At 53.0% G+C, this 10,708-nt stretch overlaps 1 protein-coding gene across 1 annotated transcript; it reads left to right on the plus strand.

Moving 5' to 3' along the window:
• Positions 1 to 6,286: 6,286 nt before the first annotated feature.
• Positions 6,287 to 9,965, plus strand: prrt4b (proline rich transmembrane protein 4b). Its single transcript, XM_056579034.1, has 2 exons — positions 6,287 to 6,308; positions 6,632 to 9,965. Exons 1-2 carry the CDS (start codon positions 6,287 to 6,289, stop codon positions 8,734 to 8,736), a joined length of 2,127 nt encoding a protein of 708 aa, XP_056435009.1. The 3' UTR covers positions 8,737 to 9,965.
• The last annotated feature ends 743 nt before the right edge of the window (positions 9,966 to 10,708 follow it).

Consider the following 10,708-nt stretch of genomic DNA (forward strand, 5'->3'; position numbering starts at 1 on the left):
CGGTCACAGTGCACGGTCACAGACTCCTGCACTATGGATGGATGACTAAAGTTAAGTGGATGCTAGGCCAATCCATCTGACAGAACTGGGTTGGGGAGATATCTTCTGTGGCAGCACACCAGTCTCGCTGGGAGCCCTTCAGGATCAACAACCCTTCGCCAACACTCGGGGGATTAGCCATACCGTAATCCATTCCGCAACAATACCAGGATTACATTTAATTTGAACAGTCTTTGCTGTAAAAATGTGATTCCACCTTGGGGAGCATTTGGTTGATTTGTTGTTGTTTTTGAACCCCAGAGACTCCCGGCAGCGAGGATACGAACGATGAGGAGGACGACGAGGAGTCCGTCATAGCAGGGAACCGGACGAAGAGCACGAGCTCGGCGGCAGAAGTTTCCACGGCTGCGTTCCAACCGCCGCCGACGCCCGGGAGACTCACGACGGGTAGGGGGGGAGAGGGGGGAGGGCGGCTGGGGGGGAGATGCACCTGGAACGCGGTCATCCAGGGTCTCAACATTAAAGCTGCATGATGGCAGAGTCAGCGTTCGTGGCCGTTTCCCCCGCGTTGCAGAAAAACAGCCGAGAGACGCCGTCTTATTTTTCTTCCAAAGACTGAGGCTGGCCTTGTTAGTGTTTGAGAACCGTGAAATCCGTCAGTAGGCGAGAGGCAGAGGCGGCAGATACAGAGCAGGAGAGAGAGGAAGACTGGCGGAGCAATTCCTCTTCAACCTTTGCCTGAGGCGACCTAATTGCTTCCAAAGGGAGGAAGTAGCAAATAGGCCGTTTAAGAGCGAGTGGGCGAGATAAGGACGTCCGTCCGGTCGGTCTAGGCAGCACATCACCGTTGCTCTTCACAGGTACGGTGGGAGACTAACCACTCTGTGGCGTCACCGAATTAAAGGAGAGATTCGCCCGGAAAGACAAGATAAGGTCCTCTCACAACCCACTTCTCTCAGGCAGCAGATGTAACCTACATTACATCGCCGAGAATAGCAAGCTTGTCAACTGGATTTTGTAAAAATAGACGTGTTAAACGCGCTACGTGCGGATGACGGAGTGACATCTTAGAAGGATGGGCGGTGGGGGTGTGGCTGACCGGGTTCGGAGTCAAAGAGCAGAGAGGGTTAATGAGAGACGTACTCGCCTTCTTTAATATTCTGGGCACAGGTGTGAACCGTGTCTTGAGGTGTCGGGGAAGAAAAGATGTCACAGGCTGCTCTTGCCAAATGACACTTGCTTTAAATAGCGTGAAGCAGCCTCAGGCACAGAAAAATCATCGTCACAGTATCAAGCGCGTGACACACGAGTGGCATGTGTAAGAATGGCATGTGCATGTGGGTTGGCGACCGCGGCATCTTCTGCATGCAGCATTGCAGCGTGTCTTTGTGTGAATCGTGTGTGGTTGTTGGGGGCTCAGATTTGATGTCTGTAAATATCAAAGGTATCACATAGCAAGAGGAGGCTTGTCAGAATGGTTCAACAGCAGCCTCGATAACGGAGGAAGAATACATGAGAGGGAGGTTTAGGACGGCAGTGTCTCGTCTCGACGTCACAGGCCTGTTTCAGACGGGCCACAGAAGCACCTCTCCAGCCTGAGCTCTCCGGCCCAACGCAGCTTATCTCCTGGGCAATGGAGCAGCACGCCGTAATTGGATTAGATATTTCTTAGATTGGTTCTCCGCAGCGTTCTGCGTTATCAGACCTCCCAAAGCGTTTCCAGCGGAACGCCTTCTTTGACGAGGTGGGAAGAATTAAAGGATTAAGGAGTCTAATGGAGGGAGTTGATGTTATTAATGATCCAATCGGTGTGAGGGGAGACGGAGCAATGGAAGGGAGGTGGTGGAGGATTGTGGTGGTGGTGGTGGTGGATGGTGGTGGTGGTGGTGGTGGTGGTGGTGGTGGGGGTGGTGGTGGTGGTGGTGGTGGTGGTGGTGGTGGATGGTGGTGGTGGTGGATGGTGGTGGTGGTGGTGGTGGTGGTGGTGGATGGTGGTGGTGGTGGTGATGGTGGTGGTGGTGGTGGTGGGTGGTGGTGGTGGGTGGTGGTGATGGTGGTGGTGGTGGTGGTGGGTGGTGGTGGTGGTGGGTGGTGGTGGTGGTGGTGGATGGTGGTGGTGGTGGTGGTGGTGGTGGTGGATGGTGGTGGTGGTGGTGTTGGATGAAGGTGTGGAACTTCCCTAAAGACAATTTGAAGCGTGGTTCCATTCCAAAGCAACCCTTAACCTTTAAAATTAGTTTGAGGGCAGGACGTATTAGAACTGAATGGTTTAACCATTAGTTTAAGTGCTAGGCCCCGCCCATCAGGCCTGTAGAAGTCCTATACTGCTACCATGGTCATACATACCAAAATGATGATCATCTATCATGTTTTTATTGCAATGTAAGGTGATTTGATCATGGCATTGTTTTAAGTACTGCTATGGCTAAAAACAATATTGTATTCTTCCAAGCCAACCAAAGGGAACCAATTAAACATAATATCGCTGGCTCCAGAGCACAAATATCGTTGTCCCTATTACTTTCTCTGCTGAAGTGAATCAAATATAGTGGAGCAGCTAGTTTGTCGGTGCCAACTCCAAACTGCACCCCCTGCATTGAGGCTTCTACTGCTCCCGTCTCCGAGTCTCGCCTGCCATCATACCGTACTCTAGAGAGAGAGAAAACTCTCTCTCTGTAACTCCTCTGGTACACCTCGCATCAACAACTACACCCCACACAGTCACTGAAGCGGCGAGAATGTCCAATGTTTACGACCAACGTATGCATAAGTCGAGTATACATACGACCTTAAAACTGTACAACCCCGCCCAAACCAGCAGGGTTCTAAGAAGACAAGAACCTGCTGTTCAGTGCTCACTTTGTAATTGTTTCCGCATGGTCCGGATGACCTCTCACCCTCACCGTGACCCCCATCGGGGGTATGTCGCCCTCGCAGGCATGTGTCAGTTTCACTGGACATCACACAATGCCCCCGCCCGCCCGACAGCCTCTGTCAGGGCAATCGGATCCTCCACCGATCCATGCTGGCTTGGATTGGATCGCCGGATTGCTGTTGCATGAGACGCTTACCGAGTTCAGCGGCGAGGCGACAGACAATAGACGTTAGAGTCAGCTAGTGGCCATGCAGGTACGTTGGACGGAGAAACCTTTTTTGGATCTTTGGGGAAACCATGACAACTCAATGGAAATGCATTCTAAGTGCTGCCTGGGAGAGGAAATGGAAAGGCACAACTCAAAATAACTAGTTGTCATGGTTTCCAAAGATTCTACAAGGTTTACCTGCCTAATGGCTGCTCGGTGAACAAGGTCTATGGGCGGTTTATCATCAATGGGCTTTGACAGGAATTGGACCGTGCAACCCCAATCCCCCCATGGAGAATGTTGCTAAAAGGCAGGGGCAGTGTAGGGTGCAGCATAGCGTAGCTTGGCACCCCTAGCGTGTTCTATGTTTATCCAACAGCTAGCACAAGCTAACTACCGTCCATTCTTTCTGCTATCAGGAAAATCCACATCCGGAAAAATCTGGAAAATCATCATCCGGTACATTGGTCTATTGAAACAGGCCTCAGTAAGGCTGCGTGCTGGTCGATTCAAAGCAGAACAACCCCACCCCTGTCATTAATGCTATATTACATGCGGTAATGTTCTTATAGTGTAGCCTGGCATCCCTGCAACACGCTTGGGTCATGTGACTCAAGTGGGGCGTGGAAAAGTAACCTCTGGCATTCTGTTAATAGGTGCGTTTGTTTTACTCATGGGAGCGTCTCCTCTCTCTTAATGACTGTACAAGTGGGTCTGCTTTAATTATTTCACCCATAGCTAAAAATATAATACGGCCCCGTTCGCGTGCATTTTTAAGTGATGAGCAAAACCGCTTGAGCAGCAAACCCCTTTTCTCATTGGAATGGCAGGACTACCTGTCCAGCTGTCAAAACAAACCAACAGAGCGCGCAAAGCCCCTTTCCTCCAAGTCCCAAAATAGCGTGCGCCCATTTGTCGGGGTTGTATCACCTAAAACAACACAGAACCGCAGGAGGGAACCGTTGGATGGCGCGTCGGAGAGCAGCGTGACGACGCAGCACGGGAGAAACCGCCGCGACACGATATCCCGTTTCTGCCGATAAAAGATTCATTACGCACGGTGTCGTTTCGTATGTCCGTCTATCGGCTGTATGGGGGCGACGCGCGTGACGCCAACAAAAAGGCACTCGTGGCATTCATGCTTCCTCGAGCTTGACGTTTTCCACCGACGCTGCTGCTGCCGGGTGACTCAGGAGATCTGGGGAGAATGGCGCAACGGCCAACCCAGTTGTCTGTGCTATGGCAGCACTTGAACTTGAATGAAACAGATTAATGATATGTTTGCTCACATGCTCGGAGAGTTTCAGTAGGTTCTTGGGGACATGTCTGAGTGTTGGTATACAGGCATCGAGTTGGGAAATAGATTACACACACACACACACACACACACACACACACACACACACACACACACACACACACACACACACACACACACACACACACACACACACACACACACACACACACACACACACACACACACACCTAGATAAATTAAAACGTCCACTGGAAAAATGGAGATACCAGAGCGAAAGAACACAGATTACAGGACAGGAAGGGATTCAGATAAATGATAGATGGGGCAAGTGGAAAACTCGAATGGAACAAAAGCCAAACCTTTGAAGCGGAAAAACGTTAGAATAAAAGAATAACAAACTCCACCTCTGGGAGGGCCACTTTGCGGTCATCAGTACAGGATCACCAACCACACTTTACACCTCCCAAATAACACAACGTGAGCCGGGACACTGACGCGTGAGAAACAACCAGAGAACATACACATCAACCTCCAACCACCAGTCTGACGTCTCCACTACGTCTTTAACACACGCCTCAGAGGGCTATGTGCGGTGGGAGATGTCTGCAAACACCGTTTAAAACGGGCAAGGCTACGCCATCCGGCTACATGATGTGTTTCTCATGCCTTTACCAGAGATGAACAGCGCACTCATTTTACCATCTGTTGTCAAGAGCAACCACCGTGCAAGGCTATTGGCTGCATTGTCGCCACATCCTGAGTGTTAACAAAACACCTTCTTTATCACGCACACGCACAACCGCTTCCATTAGTGCAGAGGAACTACTCACGACTTTAACACCCGACAGAACAACCTCACGCTGGTGCCTGATGTCACCATTTGCTCCCTATGTTATCTTTGTTCATTTCTCATGCCTGGTCTCTGTGCTCCATTACAGAGCTTGTCTGTCTTTGAGGAGCGCTGATTATATCCACTAAGGGCCGGAGGGGATGTGTGCTGATGAGTCTTTTGGATATGTTGGTCTGGGGAAGACACAATTCAATTTATTGCAGCTTTGGGTCTGTGTGTGACTGATGGCTGTTTTTCCAAGAGAGATACGGTAGAGTTTCTGGGTTTTCTTTGACAGCCAGGCGGTCGACATTAGGTCATTGTTTAATCACAAAGTAGCACGGACATGGACGTCGTTATTAATCAGGGAGAAACACATTCAGACTGTCACCTCTCATCTGGCGGACTGAGTGAACGTTGGAGAGTTTTTTGGTGAGCATCTGTAAGGCATTCAACTATAGACCATGACTCGTGTTCTATTTTAAATCCTCTGCCATAAATTGTGTACATAAACTTGAGGGCTACAGCATATGGCGCAGATGAGCTTCGCAGGCGTATCATGAAAACACATAAGGATCAAAATAGTCTCCTTGTTTTTTCCTCCCCAGCTCCTTACGAAACGAGGCACTTAGAAAACCTCACTGGTTCTGCATCCGTCGTCAACGGATCTAACACAATCAGAGTTAGCCGAGCTCGCATTGAAACACCAGATGTCTTACGTAACACAAAGGCAGAGAGGGCCCTGTGGTTTCAAGTGGACTCCTTTCACCCATGAACACGCACACTTACACGCAAATAACACACACACACACACACACACACACACTGACACCCACTTACCCACACACACTCTTACACGCACTTACATGCACACACACACACTGACACACACTTATACGCATATACACACACATACACTTACACACACACTGACACACATACACAAGTGCCTACTTTTCCGGCGGCCAAACCTTTTTTGAAGTTGGCTTTCTTGCGAGCCGTTGGCTTTTATTCAGGATTAACACATTAGAAGGCTTCACAAGTCCTGGCTCTCCGCCAGTTTGCAGGGCTTTGTAAATGCTTGTTGTGAATTCTCATGAGCAAATGATTAAAATGGCTTTAGGTTCATCCGCTGGTGTGCAGTGGGTGAGTGCGTGTAGGCCTACTTCTCTGCGGGCACACACACACACACACACACACACACACACACACACACACACACACACACACACACACACACACACACACACACACACACACACACACACACACACACACACACACACACACACGCACGCATCTACAGTGTGCGTCACCTTCCTTTGTTTCCGAGTTCCGATGTCTTTGCAAATTAATCCTTCAAACGTGTTTTAAACGCATGCGCATTCCGTATTAAACGACACGAATAGAAGGAGGAGAGACTGAAAGTCCATTTCTGTGTTCTGTTCTCCGTCCCAGCCGGCACCAAACCCACCCCGCCCCCCACCGAGGCCTGGACGCCGCCCCCCGCCGACCCCGCTGCCTCACTCCTCCCCGACTGCAACGCCAGCGAGGACGGCTCCGGACTCTGCGACTTCTCCTACACCTGGGAGTCCAGGGCCTTGGCCGACGCCCCCCGGCCCGCCTCCACCCCCGCCACGCCCACCGCCCCCTCCACCAACCAATCCCACGAGCCCTTCGTCCCCCTGAACCCGGCCATGCTGGTGCCGCTCTACACGGACTGGAACAGCGCCATGGCGACCTGGGGCCCGGCCTGGCACGCCCACGTCTACAGCGCGGGGCTGTTCTTCGCCGCCGTCGCCCTGGCCTCGGCGCTCAACCTGCTCTGCCTGCCGCTGCGCTGTCCGTCCGGCTGCGGCTACTTCGCGCTGGTCAGCGTGTTCCTGCTGGCGGCGGGCGCCACGCGCTCCTTCTCGCTGCTGTACGACGCCTACGGCCACCACGGCGGCCTGCCCTCGGCCGAGGCCGCAGTGCTCCTCCAGGAGGCGCTGTTCCCCTGCCTGACCGCCGCCTTCGGCCTGGTCTTCCTGCTGCTGTCCATGCGCTCGCGCATGCAGCTCTCGTACTCGGCGTTCCAGCGGCCCTTCTTCCTGGCGTGCCTGGTGGCGCTGCACTTCGCGGCGGCCTTCGGCCCCGCCACGCTGCTCCACCTGTACCGCGGCAGCCCGTCCGTCCGCCTCTTCCTCTGCCTGCTCTCGCGCGGCGCCTTCGTGGCGCTGGCCGCCTTCCTGTCGGCCGCCTACTTCGTGTTCTACGTGTACGTGCGCGCCGACTCCAAGCACATCTACCACCTGAACAACACGTCGCCCACCCCCGCCGAGCGCTACAACCGCTGCCCCTTCGCCGAGAGCCGGGACTGGGACCGCGCCGCCGTGACCGTGTGCGTGTCGGCGCTCTTCTGCCTGGGCTGCGCCGGCCTGCAGCTCTACGCCATGCTCAGCGCCATGGGCGTCGCCGGCGGCGAGGAGCTCTTCCGCGCCTGGCCCTGGTGGACCTTCCAGTTCAGCTGCCGGGTGTGCGAGCTGGGCGTGTGCATCACGCTGGCCCTGGTGGTGGCGCAGCCCGTCTACTGCTCCAGCGGCCTGCCGGGCGCCGGGAGCTGCTGGACCGAGCTGCTGGCCGCCAAGTCGCCCCTGCTGCCCGGGACGTACCACTGGACGCTCAGCCAGCAGGAGAAGCTGGCCATGAGGGAGACGGGGCTGGGGCTGGGCGAGACGGAGAGCCTGCCCCTCTACAGCCTGGTGGACGAGAGGCTGGGCGGCAGCCTGAACGGCCTGGACCTCCTGTACCACAGCAACCGGGCCCTGGCGTACCGGGACCTGGACCTCACGGGCTCCGAGAAGCCCGACGGCGTGGCGGGGGGGCCGGCGTCGGGGCGGTCGTCGGTGACCAGCGACTCCACGGCGGACCTCCGGCCCCCCTCGCCCATCGACCTGCGCCGCAGCATCGACGAGGCGCTGTTCGGCGAGTCGCTGTTCCCCATGAGCCTCTTCAGCCCCGGCACGCCGCTCGGCTGCAGCGACCTGTCCCTCGCCATCCTCGGCCCGCTGCCCAACGGAGGCCACTCCCTCTTCGGCCGCGACCCGCTCTCGGCGGACGCCGGCCCGTACCGGACGTCGTCGTCGTGCGCGGAGGTGCCCGCCGAGCCCACGTCGCGGTCCCGCGGGGTCACGGCGATCACGGCGCCGGCCGCCCCTCCGTCTCCGTCGCTGTCCGTCTCCACCAGCTGCTCCTCCCCCGAGCGCTGGAGGGGCAGCTCGTCCTCCTGCGCCTCCTACAGGCCGTCGTTCGGCGGCTCCTCGCTGGTGCTCTGCCCCAGCCCCGACGGACGCGCGGTCGCTCGGCTCGGCGAGGACGCCGCGGATCGCCAGGTGCAGCATGGCGCCGGCCGCCCGGGCGGCGGAGACCCGCAGAGACGCTACCAGACGCTGGGCTCGGCGTCCCAGGAGAGCCTGGCCATGGACCTGTCGTCCGAGGCGGACCGGTCCCTGCAGGACGAGTTCATCAGCGTCTGCAGACAGATGGACGCGTCGAGCGTCTGCAGCGAGACGATCGATTTATAAGGAAGAATTATCCCGTAAGAAGGAGACGGAAAATATATATATATATATATAGGCTGCTGTATTAATCTCCGAGTGGAGGGATAAGATAGCTGCAAAATAGTATAGAGCCTATTGGATTGTGTACACACACGTTCTGCTAACACCAGGTTTTATATGGCCAAGACTGGAAATGTAAAGATAAGTCGATAAGCTCTTAAAGGATGAAAATGTGTTCAAATGAGGGTTCAAGTGCCACCAACGTCGAACGCCAAACGGTCATTTGTAAGCGACTTTTTCATGTTTGATAGCGAATGTGAATACGCTGAAGAGAAACATTTTACTGAGGGGACGAAGAACTTTTAAATAATTTGTACAAATGTTTTTCATGTGGATTAAAGCACTTATTGAAGGAGACTACTGATATAACATATTTATCCTTACACTATCCAAAAGATTAACCGATATTCATTCATTTATATCAAGAGAAACATTTAATTTATGTCAGATAAAGAAACTATTCACTATATCTATCGAGACGAGCATATGTGTCTTATAACGGTGGTGTAGCAGTGCCCTCTAGTGGTAGAACGCAGCCAGTGTTCCTCTGCCGATAGCTGTACTGTGAGTCCTCAGAAAGCAACTTGTGCAGCTTGTTGATGTATGGTTTGTCATAACATTGCCTTTGTCAACACATGCTTTTAATAAAGCTTTTTATATACAATCATCCGATTCTATTCTTGAGGGGTCACTATCTATACTGCCATACTCAACTCGTGTAATTAATAATTTAACTGTTGTAATTATACAAAGAAGTTCGACCACAAGTTCAAACACAGATTGACCTTTATTTATTTTGCTTCAAGATAACACGCAGTTGAATATCCTATTGTAAACAAGGTCCCGCACGCATCTCAAATACTACACTGGAGTATTTTCTGTCCATCTAAAACAGCAATTGTTAGTGAATTGGGAAGAGGTGCTTCTAGCATTTACTGGTTAACTACAGTTGCAAGTGTGAAGCTAAAATAAAATGTCTCTAGTCAGAAGCAGCTCTATCAAACACCAGCACTTCCAAAATCCAGTGACGGGATTTTTGCTTTGGATGGACAAACAAAAAAAAAAATGCAGAAATGCACAATAAATCGTCAACCTCAAAAATCTTCACGTGGATGTGGAAATCTTTACCAACAAAATATAGGAATATGTATACATAAACATATACATATATATCCATACATCATGTACATTTCTCTTTACCAATCGGGTCAACTGCAAGAACTCCATAGAACTGTTCAGGGGACATGAACACAAAACAAACAAACAAATAAGGAAACTAAAGTAACAGCCCGTCCACCGTGGAGAGAGAAGCCGACTGGGTGGACTGATTATACCCAGCGGGGGCTGTGGGTGATGGAGGGAGGACAGGCCGTGTGCGTGTGTGTGGGGGGGGGGGCTTTATTTCAACACGCAGAAGACCTTCAGAGCAACACCCTCATTTGTCCCAGCTTCAAGGCATATCTCTGGTTTATATAATAATAATATTAAGGAGAAATGAAATCTGTGACCATCGGGACAACTTCCTGCGGCAGACCTTGAGGAAGAGGAGGACAGGTGTGGTGCTTGGGGGGGGGGGGTAAGGGTGTGTGAAGGGGTGGTAGGTGGGGTGTGTGTGTGTGGAGGGGGGGGGCAGGGTGTAGTGGTAGCAGCTGACCTGTGTGGAGCCAGTTTTGGTTTGTTTCGGATTTACAAAAATAAGCGGTGTGTCTGTCGGCGGCGACGGGGGGACGGGGGGGGGGGGCGTGGGGGCGTGGGGGCGTGGGGGCGTGGGGGGCGTGGCGGCGTTGTGGCGGCGGGTCACTTGGCAGTACGAGAGTCATTAGAAAAACAAAGAGCGAAACGACACCTAAGAAAACAAGCAGAATCCGTCCACACCCAGCCCCAGGAACCAAGCATGCATATAAAAATAAAAAGACGATAAACCCCCAGTCATGCT

This window comes from Gadus chalcogrammus, chromosome 19, assembly GCF_026213295.1.
Source record: "Gadus chalcogrammus isolate NIFS_2021 chromosome 19, NIFS_Gcha_1.0, whole genome shotgun sequence".
Lineage (NCBI taxonomy): Eukaryota > Metazoa > Chordata > Actinopteri > Gadiformes > Gadidae > Gadus > Gadus chalcogrammus.

Bases quoted from the DNA above. Each gene is read 5' to 3' on its own strand.
- prrt4b (XM_056579034.1), top strand. From the start codon at position 6,287: ATGGCTTTAGGTTCATCCGCTG. The intron at 6,309-6,631 runs GTGTGCAGTGGG...TCTCCGTCCCAG, and splicing joins GGCTTTAGGTTCATCCGCTG to CCGGCACCAAACCCACCCCG.